Raw genomic sequence first — 14,564 nt, 5'->3', positions numbered from 1 at the left:
TTTTATCTATCATCTACTAGATTATGGATGACGTAACAAGCCTTTGACATGACGCTTGTGCGTATGTGTCGGCCTTTGACAAGTTTCCGTAACCCGCCAAAATTCTCCGTCTTCCAATCAATAACCGATGAAAGTATTTGCCTTATCAGTTCTTGATCCAATATTTGCTAGTGATGAGCCTCATCCGTTGCCACCACCAACAGGAGGCCATCATAGATCAACCTTGACAGCAACCATATGTTGTGAATAGAACCCAGTGACAAACAACCAACCCTTCTTCTTACCTCCCTCAAGCTTTGGGTCAATGCCAATCAACACAGCTGTAGCCGCAGACCTCAATCTCTTTCCATCGTCTTCAAAAAGAAGCTTCTTTTCCCACTTTCCATTCTTTCGCTGTGCGAGCCAGACCATTACTGGTTCAGTAGCAGTGTCGATGCCAATGTTGTTTGCGAGCTCACAGGCCTTTGAAAGACCAGCGGAGACATAACCGCTGCTGTCGCTGTCTCCACTAGCGAATGGATCGGTGTAGTAGAAGGGATTATCGACGGCGGCGTCGAATGGGATTGTTTCTAGGACTTGGATGCTATGGTCGGGCTTGACGGTGGATATGTGGATATCTCCGCTAGCTGCACTTCCAATGGCGATTTCGTTGGGAGTTCGTCCGTGGCCGAGACCGTTGTTGTTATGAAGGCCTGTCAGAGCGACGGAAGCATTGAATCCTGATGTCGATTCCTTGGAGGGGGTATCGGTGATTTCAACATAGATCGTGTTTGACCATTTTGCACCATAGTACATATCCTCGACCTGTCGCATAAGACCCTCGCGATAATGATGATCGTTCGTGACGTAAAAGCTTGTCGGGGACAAAGCAACAATGTCGTTTGGAGTCTGGATCAAAGGATGACTGATCGATCGGACATACTTAACCGAAGAAGATCCAACACGATGATGGAAGATCTCAACCTGAGAAGCAGCTTTGTTTCCGCCAAACTCATCTTTCTTCCCATCAACAACATGCTGAAGGTACTCAGGATTTGGAACATGATTCACAGCAAAAATATAAACCCCATCCTCATCCTTAGGATCAGCAATAACATCAATACCATGCGTGATAAAAGGTCCCTCAAAGCCCTCAAATTCTAATCTTTTCGATTTAAACGTCTTGGGGTCTATGACGTGGATAGACCCACGCGACTTGCTAGCCGTGAGGGGATCGTGCAGAACGCCCAGACCAGGAAACCACGAGAACCGCGGTGCGTAGGAATCTTCACAAGCTGTGTAGAGTAAACCAGAGTGAAGATGCACGTCTTCGCAGACAATTGTGTCGTCGATGGTTATGAAGCCTGCATCAGAGACTACGGTGGAGGATGGGGTGCGGAAGAAGCCGAGAACGGTTGTGACACGGTTAATGGGGCGGGCGAGGAAAACACCTAGACCTATGGTGAGGGCTGATAAGACCAAGGCTTTTGGACCGACTGCAGAAGGTTTTGAAGCCATTTTGAGTCGATAATGAGATTTGTCTGATGTGAAGAAGAGGAATTAGTCTTCCGGTTTCATGAGGGCGATCCTCATGATAAATGAGGGGGACGTGGAAACAGCTAGACTTTTTGCCGAGGCCCGAATTTGAGGTTAGATCGTCAACTGAAAATCAGGGCTTATCTCATTTAGATTGAATAAGACCATCGTGATTGGTATTGACCACCCGATATACGAAGGATTGGAGTTAGCGATGCTATAAGCTGATACTGGATCCTATAGGTGGAGTCGGAGTTTTAGATAAGCTGACCTTGATTCTAGGTAGGGATTTATGTAATGATTGTGAGATCCGATGATGCAACCATTGAGCCATAATTGGCTATGGATAGTAGAAAATGATGCTGCTCAGGTTGGATAGGGGATGTAAAGCGGGAAAGCTGTTCCGTAGTTGCAATCATTACGTGCGCTTGTGATGACTATAGCTCGGCTCCGCGAATCCTTTGCGGCGCAGCGATCAAGTATAGTGGCCTAGGACATTTGATTGGGCCAACGGGAATTATCAGATGCCCAGAAACATCTTTCGGGATTTGGGACATTGTCCGAAGCTGAATAATGGAGCTGATTTGAAAATAACCTTAGTAGAGGTCAGGGTCATTCCGTTTTTAATATTGTTAAGGGATCATCGGCTTTGTCATGTGAATCAGTGAGGATTATCAAGTCAGCTCCAAGTCAGCGTCAATTATCATTGCGGAAGGTCGATGAGTAGAAGCTTATATTGTGTAAAAGAATATCGTGTCTTCGATGCATGTGAGCAGCCTAAACTTTGACCTTACAGCAAGCAATCAGTCAAGTAATTAGCATCAACTGAAACAAGTAATGGAATGTCTGGAGATAAGACCAATCGTTTTAAATAATGTTCTCTCCAGAATGTGAAAGCCTCGAAGGCGACAGGTACAGGGACTCTACTTATGAAGGCTCAAGTATATGGGGTCAAGCCATGAGCCTCAACTTATCAAATGATGTATTATCAAACAACCTATAATTACTAAGCTATCGATAGTATTTAATTGCACAATAAAGTTCTAGATTGACGTCAAGCGTTACAGTGTTGGACTATACCCTTTGTGACATAATTCGCGATATGGCGTGCTCAACGGTTCCATACTGGAGTCTTATCGACCTGTCAAGTGCCAGCAATCGCACACAATAGGGAGACAGTATGAGCTGTACTGAGTAAACGGAGATAAGAGAGTCAAAAACGGACAAGATGTATCGATAATCGTAAGACTAATGGGTGTTGCGGATGAAACTATATTAAACCACTGGTTTTGAGGGGTTTATATGATAATCCCCGTCCCATGTAGACTCTCTCAAGAGACTGGATTTAGAAAGCCTTTTTCTGCAATACGATTCATTATCAGGTATATCCTAAACAGTACAGCCAATATGAGTCCTTTCCTAAATGGTGATCGATCACCTTCGCCCGAAGAGTCCACCAAGTTCGGCCCCGACATCAAAGTCGCTGTAATTGGCGCCGGTGTCAGCGGAATCTGTTCGGCAGCATATCTACTGAAAGAGGGAGCCGATGTCACTGTATTCGAACGATCTGGCGTCACATCTGGAGTATGGCACTACGATCCCAGAGCAGCGACTACGGACTACCCCAGCGAAAAGCCCTCTGCCGGTGACTATGTGACTTCGCTCCCAGGACAATTCTCATCAAGCCGAACCATCTCCAAACCCAAAACCGAAAGCACTGCTCATCCCCTCGAGACTAAAGACCGGAACGATCTCGACGTTGCATTCTCTCCTCCCGGCCCCGCTTATTTCGGTCTTCGAAACAACGTCCCTACAAGTCTGCTCTACAGCAATCTTGGCCCATGGCCAAAGGGAACTGAAGATATCACCGGTCATGAACCAATCCAAAGTTATCTCCAAGGCTTGAGCAAAGAGTTTGGAGTCGACGATGCAACAGTATTTTATACACGCGTTGAGGACGTCAAAAAGAGCGACGATGAAAGCTACTGGAATATTCGAACGATAACTCTCCTCAAAGGCGAAGGGGAACCAAGAATAATCGAGCGGAATTGGAAATTCGATGCTGTCGTCGTGGCGACTGGGCATTATAACCTCCCCCGCATTCCGGATACTCCTGGTCTTGCTGAATGGAAAGCTCACTTTGGTGATGATGTTATACACACTAAGCAGTATCGTCGACCGGAGCAATTTAGAGGAAAGACTGTATTGGTTGTTGGTGGGGGAGCCTCGGCGTATGATGTTTGCCGTGAGACTAGTGAGACAGCGAAGAGGGTTGTTCAGAGTACCAGGGGCGGTGACTTTGACTTGCCGCCTTCGATGTTCCCTGGGAGCGTTGAGCATGTTGGAGGGATTGAGAAATTTGTGTTGAAGAAGGACCCAGATACTGGAGGGTTGAAGAGTCGAGTTCTTTTGAGTGATGGAAAGGTACTTGATGATGTCGATGCTGTCGTTTTGGCTACCGGCTACCTAACATCGTACCCCTTCCTCGCGCAATATCACCGCGATGATGTATCCGCCAACAACGCAACGCGAGATATTCTCATAACCTCTGAGGGAAACATGGTTCATAACCTCCACAAAGACATATTCTACACCGAAGATCCATCACTCTCATTCATCGGCGTACCATATTACACCGCGACATTCTCCCTCTTTGATTTCCAAGCACAAGTTCTCGCCCGAGTACTCACTGGAAAGACGTCTCTACCTGATATTCAGTCTTTGAGACAGGAATATGATGAGCGTGCTGCTAGCAAGGGACGTGGGAGGAAATTTCATAGTTTGGCGGGCGATGGTGAAGAGATCGAGTATGTGAGGGATTTATTGGACTGGGCGAATTCTAGTCTTGTTGATAATGAGATTGAGCCTTTGGCTGGGCATTCTAAGGAGTGGTTGGATACGTATAATGAGCAGAGGGAGAAGAGAAAGTTGTTGAGGGTTGCGAAGGGTGCTGAACCTGAGGGCTTATGGGCGAGGCCTAGTGATTTGGAGAAGGCATAAAGACCAGTGACCAAATTGGCACGGCATACGTTGTTAGAGAATTTGGGCCCCATTTTAGTTACAAGGGAGAAAGTTTCCCAAGAACAGTGTGTATCATGAAAAGCCTAGGATGAAGGATTAGATAATGTTTGTGAAGCAGATGGTGACAACAATTGGTTCGGCTGAGTCGAACCGGTGGGGGAGCCTGCTAACCTTGGCCTTTTCGCAAGACCCACGCACATAAACTTGAACGAAGATATCGACAAGTCCTTTCAATGTTAAGACATTCGAGTTCCTAATGCTCAGAACCAACAAGAAGGCTAATTGAAGAGATATTGTATTGATTCACCTCCACCAAGCGCCACGCGTTTGTCATCTATGTTCGACATAATGTGAGAGAAGCAAGCATGCCATCTTCGCCTGACCATTCACCCTCTTGGTCGAATTAGGCTTCGGTATTTTGAATCTTCCATCATTAATCCGGTATTCGTCCAGTCCTTTTTCTTGAAGCCCAAGTTCAGCATTGGCGAGTACCTTTTTGGAGGTCTAGAATCCTCCAGGTTTGGCCAATAGTAGGCCCCCAACCACGACGCCGAGGATGCTAGCTAGGCATCCAGCTGATCCAGAGCTGTCAATAGACTGGCAACAGCGTATAAAATCACAAAAACCATCAATCCATGCAGAAACTCGTCGGGGAACGCGAACCGGACCTCTGTAAAATGCCTCACCATGCATGCAAACGATCTCACCGATCACGCGCCATTAGACAAATTATTGAATATTCCGTGGGGGATAAAAGCGCAGAGACTTAAGCATAGCTGACCAACAAGGTTGCAACGGTGGGTTAAGCATATTATTTACCTTAATTGAGAATAAGCGTTTGGTCCCGATCCACTGCTTCTTAGTGCCAAGATACCTTGATAGTTACCGCGTAGTGGGAACAAGAACCCTGATAGACATGTCATGCCAGAAAGCACCGAGGCTAACAACAATCCTAAGAGTCAATGTGATGATGTGATTTGTTGGATGTTTAGATATGACGCCACTGAAAAATCTCTTGATGGGCTCTGTTTGCTAATGCATCGACCGGTTGAACGGTCAAACCTTGTAAGAGCCCCCACGAGATACACCAAGACAAGGGTCTGAAGGATTTTCAGCCGTGAGTGGCTGGCTATTCCCAGAATCTAGGAACCCGGATGCTATGACGGACCGCAGAAGAGATGTATAAATACCATGCAATACCTCCTGCATGAATAGTTGTTTCCTCAGCCTCTCAGCCTCATCCGCCAATTCCAGAGCTACATCTCTCCCTCTACAATCAACCGTCAAGATGATGTTCAAAACCACCGCCGTAGCCGTCCTCCTCGGAGCAGCCACCGCCACTCCCATCTTCGGCCGCGCGGAGACCAGCCAGACAAAGTCTGCTCCTCAGACCACCGCCACCAACAGCGTTTACGACTGGTCTGAGGGCTGGGCCAAGGATTATCCCATCCACCAGTCCTGCAACGCGACGCTTCGTCGTCAGCTGGTCAATGCTCTGGATGAGACTGTTCAGCTAGCTCAGCACGCAAAGGACCATCTCCTCCGATGGGGAAATGAGTCTGAGTTCAAGCAGAAGTACTTTGGTAATGGCTCGACTGCTACGCCTATTGGTTGGTATGATCGTGTTATCAACGCCAACAAGGCGGGTATGCTGTTCCGTTGCGATGATCCTGACAAGAACTGCGCTACTCAGGATAGTAAGTTATGACTATATATTTATTATGAACGGGTTACTAACGATTGTAGAATGGGCTGGCCACTGGCGAGGTGACAACGCCACCACCGAGACTGTCATCTGCCCTCTCTCCTTCGAGATCCGCCGCAGTCTCGACTCCGTCTGCGGTCTCGGCTACACCGTCGCCCAATCCAAGCTCAACACCTTCTGGGCCACTGATCTCCTGCACCGCGTCCTCCACGTCCCAACCATCAGCGAGGGCATCGTCGACCACTTCGCCGAAGACTACGCTGAAGCTCTCGAGCTCGCTAAAACCGATCCTTCCAAGAGCGTTATCGACAGCGACGCACTTCAGTACTTCGCTATTGACGTTTACGCTTACGACATTGCTGCTCCTGGTGAGGGATGCACTGGTGAGGCGGAGGAGAAGGAGACTCCTACCAAGGCGGACTCGGCTAAGCCTAGTGCTACCAAGGAGGCTCCTAAGGAGTGCCACACTCACAGTGATGGTGTGGTTCACTGCTCTTAAAATGGTGTGAACTAGTTTTCGATTCTAATGACCCTTTTTTGTTGTGCTGTCGATTAAGCTGAGACCTACTCTGGTATCGTCTTGACGGCAAGTGTCTGTGGAGATTAGAACTTTCCTGTCTTGGTATTTAACGGATAGCACCAGGCAATGGTTTTGAAAGATTCAATTGATATTCGGGCAAGTAGATACAGGCAGTCTAGAAGTTCACATAGACGGCACAACAGCCAACCAAACATAATGATATTTAGTACAATGCACGATCGTGTCGAAGATTCAACTATTTGACTTTTAGTTTATGCTTACTATTTCAGCTTCGTGAAAAATACTAGGCCTCAACACTTTCTATGAATTTCAATTGGAATACGTTTGTTCTTCCCAGTATTTCCTAGTCGGGATCAAGCTGACCCACTGTTCTCTTCCTCGCGCGACCGGGATTGGTTGATCTTCGCTTATCGCGTCAATGCGGGGAAAGCCTACAGCTTCGGCGAACTTTCAACTCCTAAATATCTCCATTATGACCAACCATTTTAGTGCCATCAGAAATGGACAATCCTCCCTCAAATCGCAAGCGGAGCGGTGTCCGACGTGCGAATGTGACAGCCTGTCAGCGATGCAAGTCCCGGAAACAGCGTTGTGATCAGAACATCCCGGCGTGTTCATCTTGTACACGTGCCGGAGTTCCCTGTGTAAGCGTTGACATAGACGGCCAATCTGCGCCTCGAAGGTAATTGACGCCTACTCCTCATCCAAACGAATCTTTCGCTTATATACTGTACAGTTACATCAAGAGTCTGGAGGATCGAGTCGCCGAGCTTGAACTTGCACTGCGTAGCCAAGGGATAGATACAGAGTCTGTGGCGGGAAGCCGGGTCTCCCAGGATGCTCTCGAATCGACACCAGAAGCACCTCATTCTAGCGATCTGAATTTGCTCGGTCTACTTGTTCCTAAGCCAGTTGATTTACAGCACCCCGAAGACTCGGGCTACCATGCTCTACTCGACAGTATCACCGTACCTGAAACCATCAAGTTTCCTCCCAAACCGACTGCCATCCAACTCACCGCCACATATTTCGAACACTCAAATTTCTTCTCACCTGTTCTGGACGAAGAATCATTTCACAGTACCATCGCCGCCTTGTACCAAGAACAGCTTACTGCCAAGCAAGGCACCTCAATCCAGAAATTCCAGCTTTGCATGGTCCTAGCCATCGCTATTAGACTTCTCAACAGAACGGATTCTTCTGTTCCAACCGTTGCATCTGACTCGTTCTTCGCATCAGCTATTGGAATACTCACAGAGCGGCCGCAGGCTACGTGGAGAGGCGATCTTCAACACCTCCAAAACCTTCTCCTCGTCGTACAGTATACCATTTTCGCTTCAAATCTCTCTGCAGCTTGGCACTTTATCGGTCTAGCGACGCGATTAGCTATTGATCTCGACCTGCTAAACGAAACTCGCCTTTCCGTGACAAACAGCGCGCATGAATCTGAAGCAGAAGTCAACCAGAGACGTCGGGTATTCTGGTCCACATACATCCTCGAAACAAACCTCTGTGTCATACTCAATCGACCGCGATCAATACCCGACGAAGCTATCTTTACGCCCCTTCCCTCAACAAGCGGACCTGAGTCCTCAAGCCCATTAGCAAACCACTGCGTTCTCTTCCGCCAACTCGAATACGAAATCTTTCACACTCTCAACTACAAACCTCCCGCAAATGGCAACTTCTTCGACTATAAAGCGTGGAAGATGGGTATGAAAAACCGCCTTATGGATTGGCATGCCAATGTGCCCCCGGTGGACGCAAAGTCAAAGCTTGCGCCCCAGAACTTCTTCGACGGCGCTTTGTACATGACTCTTGTCTCTCTTTTCTCACCATCTCGCCACTTTCCTCACCTTTCAGAAGAAGAGCTGAGAGATCTTGCGCAATATGCTTCCACAAGCATTGAGCTCTACAGAGAGGGCTTCAAAGAGGGCAAGTTGAGGTTCTACTGGCGAACGACACCAAACCTGTTCCAGTCTGGTGCAGCCTTGATCCACTGTATCAAGAGTCTTACACTCCAAGGCGCAGTGTTTGATGTGAACGCGTTGAAGAGTCGGGTATCTGTATGTTCAACGGTTCTGTGGGGAATGGCAGAGCGGTATCCTCCTGGAGCTTCATATCGTGACCGCTTTGATGAGATGTCAGCCACTATTGACGAGATGGCTTCCGAGCTCCCGATGGATATCTCAAGTGAGTTTTTGTTTGGGCATAATGTTGTCCCGTCATTGGATCTAGATGGGACGGCGACGTTATGGACGACAACTCCGCCTACTCTGGATCCGTGGATATTCGATCAAACATAATTGTAACAGCAGTCACCCATCAGCCTCCGAGAAAAGAAAAGAATTTATGGGCATATTTATTTTAATTTCCACGACTTATACTCATGTCTTCCGTTGTCTTTCTCAATTTAGAGCAGCCTTAGAGACCTTTGAGTGGGTCAGGCGGTGCTGGATCACTCCTCAAACTCTTCTCAAATGCCGCTCTCAGCTTCATAACCGGCTGCAAGACCCAGGTATTATACGCCAAAATATCTGTTTCCTCCTTTGGATCTCTCACCACATTGAACAAATATGGAGATTCCAGCTTTCCAGAAGATTGGTTGACCTTTGGTTCCCAGACCAAATGAAGCTTCCAGTCTTTCCACTTCACAGCTCGTAGCTCATCCTTGATATAGAAGAGGAAGCCTTCGCGCTGAGATTTGACAGCAGTCGGGTCCTTGAAGAACGCTACCTGGCTGATGCCATCGATGGGTCTATCGTTTGGGACCTCTGCACCCGCAACTTGAAGGATGGTTGTGAAAATATCGGTTACGTGGACGGTTTCGTTGGATGTTACCCCAACAGGGACTTTTCCCGGCCATCGTATGATGAAAGGGACTCTCAAGCTCCCCTCCATGGCAGTATGGTACGTCCCAGACCACGGCCCAGCAGTACCTCTGTATGGAGGTCTAAACTCAGGTCCGTTGTCAGAGGCAAATATCAAGACTGTGTTCTCACGAACTCCAAGCTCATCCAGGTGATCGATCAGTTGACCAACTCGATAGTCCATTTCAGCCATAGAGTCAGCAAACTCTCCCTGCCCTGTCTTCCCTTCGAAGTCGCGATGCGGCAGAGTCGGGAAATGCAGATGGACAAGGGGATGGTACAAGAAGAAGGGCTTCTCTGCCTTGACTTGACGCGACAGCCAGTCTTTTGACTGGTCAACTAGCATCTCATCGATCAGCCTTCGCTTTTCGAGGTCATACACGCAAACATTCTCAGAATCTTGTCCCGCAACACCTTTCATGATGTATGGCAATTCCGCAACTTCAGGTGTATATCCCAAAGCAGACGTAAACTGACTCTCATCAGTCGTTCTCGGAATTCCAAACCACTCGTCAAAACCCCTATCAGAAGGATACCGACCAGGAATATCACCAAGATGCCACTTTCCATGATGAGCCGTCGCATAACCCTTTGGCTTGAGACATTCCGGCAGTGTACGCTCCCAATTTGTAAGACCTTGAGGAAATCCAGCTGGCACAGATTGTCGGCAGCCAGTTCGGATGGGATGACGACCTGTCATCAAGGCCGAGCGCGTGGGAACGCAATCACTCTCCACGTTGAAGTTATGAAGAAGAAGACCTTCTGTGGCGAGTTTGTCGATGCGCGGTGTCGCAGCGCCGCGAAGAATGCCTCCGCCATAGCAGCCGAGCTCACCCCAACCGAGGTTGTCAGCTAGGATGAGCACGATGTTTGGTTTTGATGGATCTTTGGACATTTCGAATCGCTTCAGTTTGCAGACGTTGTTGCTTGGCTCTGGCTACAAACAAATATTCTACACTGAGTCAACCTCATTTAAACTTCGCTGTTAGCTCATTATCCTCGTCAATCGCGTATGTTCAAGGGCTCAGCTTGAAGCCATCGGCGAACCGTCCGAAACCCCACATTTTCGCTCATCGCCGACGCTCACCTCCGAAGACTAAAATCATCTTCCCTTCAATAACCTAGCAAACCTTCTTGAAGGGTAAAGATACGCGATCTTAACATTTAATGGCGTGCGCAGCTGATCATCTATGATATCTTATCATGTTAAGAAGCTATAACTCTTGGGATGGTGATGGATGGGTATAAAGACGGCTGATAGTCGACGACTGGACGATCAATTCGATACAGGCTGCTGAATTACCCAGTATATTTGGGCTTGTATCAACATGGCGCTGGATAAATCTACTAAGATGGATCACGTTCAGGCTGATAAGGAAACCCACGATCTTGATGATGCGCCGCAGTCAATTGTTGCGCATCCTACTTGGACAGATGACGAAGAGAAGGCAGTTGTCAGAAAGTAAGTTGACAACCCCTTCTCCCAATTGGCGCCCCGAGCTCACATACTAGGCTCGACATGATCCTCATGCCCCTTCTCGTCCTCGGCTTCTACGCCCTCCAGCTCGACCGCAGCAACATCAGCAACGCCCTAACCGACACGCTCACAACCGATCTAAACATCACCAAAGACGATGTCAATCTTGGCGATCAGCTCATGATGGCCGGCATAATCATCGCCGAAATCCCCTCCAACATCATCCTCCAAAAGCTCGGCGCGCCGATCTGGCTGACGGGCCAGGTGCTTATCTGGGGAACTGTTGCGTTGACACAAGCTTGGGTTACGAACGTGCATTCCTTCTTTGCGACACGATTTCTTTTGGGGTTCTTCGAAGCTGGGTTTATCCCCGGCGGACAGTATATGCTTGCGCTGTTTTATCGGGAGAAGGAGTTGGCGTTGAGGACGTCGGTTTTTTACTTTGGGAATTACTTTGCTACTGCTACGGGGTCGCTGATTGCTGCTGGTGTCTTGCAGATGGGCGGTATAGCTGGTCTGGCTGGCTGGCAGTGGCTCTTCATCAGTTCGTCCCTCTTACAAAGCTTCGTAATTGACATTGCTAACACGAAACAGTTGAGGGCATCTTTACTCTGCTGGTCTTCTTCGTCTTCATCCTTCTTCTACCCCGATCACCAATTCACACGAAACCTATTCACGGCCGTTTCGACCTTTTCACCTCTCGTGAGCGTGAAATCATGCACGACCGAATCTATCAAGAAGACATCTCCAAGACCGAAGCCCACGCAAAGATCACATTCCGAGGCGTTACCGCCGCCCTCACTGATTACCGTATATGGATCCACACTATTCTAAACGTCATATCTCTCGCTCCAAAGGGCGGCCTTCAACTCTACGGACCAACCATCATTCGAAGTCTAGGCTTCAGCAAGATCAACTCCAACCTTCTAAACTCCGTCAGCAGCTTCCTCGTCGTTTTTCTCAGCTTCGCCATCGCTTGGGCTTCCGACAAAACGAAGCAGCGAGGTCTATGGTGCATGGTCGCGTTTCTTTGGAGTATTACATTCGGCGGTGCTTTGTTTGGATCTACTGATAAAGACAAGTGGACCAAATACGCCCTCTTCACCCTCTTAAGTAGTGGCAATGCGTTATCTCAAGGTCTCAATGATGCCTGGTTGAGTATCAATACTCGATCTGCTGAGAAGCGCAGTATTGGATTGGCGTTGGTTGTCATTGGGAGTAATGCTGGTGGACTAGCTGGAAAGCAGCTTTTTCGTGAGAGTGATGCGCCAAAGTATACAAAGGGATTCTTGGCTATTGTCTTGTTGTATGCGGCTGCTCTGCCGATTACTGCGGTGATTATGGGGGTTTACTGGCGACAGAATAAGAAATTGGAGAGGGAGCTCGTTGAGAATGAGGGGGATGTTGATGAGCAGGTTGGTAGAAGCCAGCGCTTCCAGCTGTAGATGTTGAGCCCTGTAATGGCAATCGTTCGTGTGTATATGTCATCGTTCTACAAGCCTGGCCTCTCTATTACTTCACTTTAAAGGACGTGATGAAGAATGATGGTATCAGGTGAAAGCGGCTTAGTCCCTGGCCCTAAAAGTTCCCTTCTTCGGTGGGGACGAACCCCGACAACGGCCCAAATTGACCGTCCCTAACCGCAAAAGGCCGCTCCAAGCATCAACCTCCAATGAAAAAGCTCCCTCTCCACCGCTGACTCTCAAATGCCGGTCGATCCAGGCTCGATAACAAGCCCTGTCAAGCTGAGCATCTGCACACCGAGACAAGATCCCCGGGCCATCATGGACTCACCTCACACGGACGAGAAGAACACCACTCTGAATGAGCAAGAACGAAAGTTCGTCCCCTCACCCCCGGCACCTCTTCATATTCCCTAACAAATGTAGAAAACTCCGCAATCGCTTATCGCAACGAGCGTTTCGTCGTAGACAGGCAGAATGTATTCGCGAGCTGAAGAACCGCGTGAATGCGGACCAGCGATCTGATAGTGAGCGTGTAGAAGCGCTTCAGAAGGAGAATCGATTGCTGAGACAGCAGTTGATTGATGTTCAGACGAAGATGTCGCGGATGATGGCGTCGGTGCAGTTGTTGAGTGACTCGGTGGCTAAGACGCTTGATGATACGGCGAGTGGTGAGGGGGATGAGCGACGCAGAGATGGTGAGAGAGAAAGAGATCAGCGGGTGAATGGGAAGACTAGGAATGATGAACAGATTGTTGAAGAGTCGGCGTTGCAGTCGATTGACTTGGAGGCGTTTGATCCGTCGATTCTAGACTTTGATGCACCGTTTTCATCATCAAACGTCAGCGGTAAGCATTGCCATCCGGAATCGAAATCAAGCTAACAGTGACACACAGCTCCAACGACAGATAATGGCATCTCATCAGAACTCATCAATGTTTCCGGAACAAGTCCATTCTACTCTCAGATCCCAAACATCTGGAGCCACGAGTATCAGATGGGCATGCAGCCTTATCTAACTGCCATCAATGCGACAGCCGAGTCAAGCATGGTTTTAGGGAAAGATTACTCGTTTACCAATTCACCATTCTCGGATCATATCCAATTACTTCAGCGAATGCTCAAGAACAAGCTTAATACTCTTGGATTTGTTCCAGAAGGTCATAATCCTGTCCAGAGGTATGCCATTCCATCTCAATATCTTCGAAGCTTCCTAACATATCTAGTGTCTACCAACCAGTCCTTATGGTTTTATCCATGTTCAACAGCATGACCCGTCCAGACGTAATGGCATGGTACGCCAAAACACGCTTCTACCACATCATCGAACTCACAGCCTGGCAACTCTACCCATCCTCCGCAACCTTCAACAAACTCCATTCCCGCTATCGCCCTACAACAGCACAGCTTGAGAATCCTCACCCCGGCATCATCGACTGGATCCCCTTTCCTACAATTCGCGATCGCTTAATTCAGCTGCACTCTGCAAACCCTCACATCGACCAGATCTTCTGCGACGCTGTAACAGGCTACGTCGTTGAGGCGCTCATGTCAGATCTCGTCCTGGGTGCCCCGCAGATAACGGTCTACGTGCGTGTAACAGACCTCATCAACACCATGTCGTCCGGAACATCCGAGAGCGAAAACACGATTGCTATGCTCCCTGCACCAGACATTTCAACGTTATTCTCATCACCTGCGTATGCTCGCGCCGCGTTTAATAAATTGAACATGGACAAGGGCGCGGGCTACTACAAGATCGACCCCGCATTCTTCGAAAAGTATCCTGAACTCTGGGACCAGGCCAGCGATCTCACAGCAACGGGAATGCCGCTGAAGCCAAAGTATCAAAAGATCCTTACGTATCCGAAACCGCTCGACTCCTCAACTGTGGAGACTTATCGAAGCTTCATCGATTTTTCTCTCGATGCAGCGAATACGATATCAATGTCCCCATGATCAACCAACCGGG

At 48.4% G+C, this 14,564-nt stretch overlaps 7 protein-coding genes across 8 annotated transcripts; 5 read left to right on the top strand and 2 right to left on the bottom strand.

Annotated features, from left to right (window-relative positions):
• Positions 1 to 22: 22 nt before the first annotated feature.
• FOXG_11714 (uncharacterized protein) lies at positions 23 to 1,575 on the bottom strand. Its single transcript, XM_018391432.1, has one exon. The coding sequence runs from the start codon at positions 1,495 to 1,497 to the stop codon at positions 211 to 213; it is 1,287 nt and encodes a 428-aa protein (XP_018250074.1). The 5' UTR covers positions 1,498 to 1,575; the 3' UTR covers positions 23 to 210.
• A 1,243-nt stretch (positions 1,576 to 2,818) lies between these two features.
• FOXG_11713 (uncharacterized protein) lies at positions 2,819 to 4,826 on the top strand. Its single transcript, XM_018391431.1, has one exon. The coding sequence runs from the start codon at positions 2,923 to 2,925 to the stop codon at positions 4,513 to 4,515; it is 1,593 nt and encodes a 530-aa protein (XP_018250073.1). The 5' UTR covers positions 2,819 to 2,922; the 3' UTR covers positions 4,516 to 4,826.
• Positions 4,827 to 5,507: 681 nt separating this feature from the next.
• Positions 5,508 to 7,164, top strand: FOXG_11712 (uncharacterized protein). Its single transcript, XM_018391430.1, has 2 exons — positions 5,508 to 6,233; positions 6,283 to 7,164. Exons 1-2 carry the CDS (start codon positions 5,744 to 5,746, stop codon positions 6,738 to 6,740), a joined length of 948 nt encoding a protein of 315 aa, XP_018250072.1. The 5' UTR covers positions 5,508 to 5,743; the 3' UTR covers positions 6,741 to 7,164.
• Positions 7,165 to 7,172: 8 nt separating this feature from the next.
• On the top strand, positions 7,173 to 9,201 carry FOXG_11711 (uncharacterized protein). The gene is made up of 2 exons (XM_018391429.1): positions 7,173 to 7,464; positions 7,519 to 9,201. The coding sequence occupies exons 1-2, from the start codon at positions 7,283 to 7,285 to the stop codon at positions 9,086 to 9,088; spliced, it is 1,752 nt and encodes a 583-aa protein (XP_018250071.1). The 5' UTR covers positions 7,173 to 7,282; the 3' UTR covers positions 9,089 to 9,201.
• Positions 9,202 to 9,206: 5 nt separating this feature from the next.
• On the bottom strand, positions 9,207 to 10,547 carry FOXG_11710 (arylsulfatase A; the record flags this gene model as incomplete). The annotated part of the gene is made up of 1 exon (XM_018391428.1): positions 9,207 to 10,547. One exon carries the CDS (start codon positions 10,545 to 10,547, stop codon positions 9,207 to 9,209), a length of 1,341 nt encoding a protein of 446 aa, XP_018250070.1.
• FOXG_11709 (uncharacterized protein) lies at positions 9,962 to 12,659 on the top strand. 2 transcript variants are annotated; one of them, XM_018391426.1, is made up of 3 exons: positions 9,962 to 11,114; positions 11,165 to 11,673; positions 11,724 to 12,659. In XM_018391426.1, exons 1-3 carry the CDS (start codon positions 10,981 to 10,983, stop codon positions 12,572 to 12,574), a joined length of 1,494 nt encoding a protein of 497 aa, XP_018250068.1. In that variant the 5' UTR covers positions 9,962 to 10,980; the 3' UTR covers positions 12,575 to 12,659. The 2 variants fall into 2 exon arrangements, with proteins under 2 accessions (XP_018250068.1, XP_018250069.1); XM_018391427.1 differs by having other exon boundaries at positions 9,962 to 11,673.
• A 176-nt stretch (positions 12,660 to 12,835) lies between these two features.
• Positions 12,836 to 14,551, top strand: FOXG_11708 (uncharacterized protein; the record flags this gene model as incomplete). The annotated part of the gene is made up of 4 exons (XM_018391425.1): positions 12,836 to 12,969; positions 13,019 to 13,440; positions 13,489 to 13,771; positions 13,819 to 14,551. The coding sequence occupies 4 exons, from the start codon at positions 12,836 to 12,838 to the stop codon at positions 14,549 to 14,551; spliced, it is 1,572 nt and encodes a 523-aa protein (XP_018250067.1).
• Positions 14,552 to 14,564: the final 13 nt, after the last annotated feature.

The sequence above is a fragment of the Fusarium oxysporum genome, chromosome 10 (genome assembly GCF_000149955.1).
Source record: "Fusarium oxysporum f. sp. lycopersici 4287 chromosome 10, whole genome shotgun sequence".
Classification (NCBI taxonomy): Eukaryota; Fungi; Ascomycota; class Sordariomycetes; order Hypocreales; family Nectriaceae; genus Fusarium; species Fusarium oxysporum.
This window is presented reverse-complemented; position numbering and strand designations above follow the sequence as displayed.

Excerpts from the sequence above, each read along its gene's own strand:
- FOXG_11714 (XM_018391432.1), bottom strand. The coding sequence starts at position 1,497 with ATGGCTTCAAAACCTTCTGCAGTCGGTCCAAAAGCCTTGGTCTTATCA.
- FOXG_11713 (XM_018391431.1), top strand. The coding sequence starts at position 2,923 with ATGAGTCCTTTCCTAAATGGTGATCGATCACCTTCGCCCGAAGAGTCC.
- FOXG_11712 (XM_018391430.1), top strand. The coding sequence starts at position 5,744 with ATGAATAGTTGTTTCCTCAGCCTCTCAGCCTCATCCGCCAATTCCAGA. Across the intron at positions 6,234-6,282 it reads GAACTGCGCTACTCAGGATA|AATGGGCTGGCCACTGGCGA; the intron begins GTAAGTTATGAC and ends TAACGATTGTAG.
- FOXG_11711 (XM_018391429.1), top strand. The coding sequence starts at position 7,283 with ATGGACAATCCTCCCTCAAATCGCAAGCGGAGCGGTGTCCGACGTGCG. Across the intron at positions 7,465-7,518 it reads GGCCAATCTGCGCCTCGAAG|TTACATCAAGAGTCTGGAGG; the intron begins GTAATTGACGCC and ends TATACTGTACAG.
- FOXG_11709 (XM_018391426.1), top strand. The coding sequence starts at position 10,981 with ATGGCGCTGGATAAATCTACTAAGATGGATCACGTTCAGGCTGATAAG. Across the intron at positions 11,115-11,164 it reads GAGAAGGCAGTTGTCAGAAA|GCTCGACATGATCCTCATGC; the intron begins GTAAGTTGACAA and ends CTCACATACTAG. Across the intron at positions 11,674-11,723 it reads CTGGCAGTGGCTCTTCATCA|TTGAGGGCATCTTTACTCTG; the intron begins GTTCGTCCCTCT and ends AACACGAAACAG.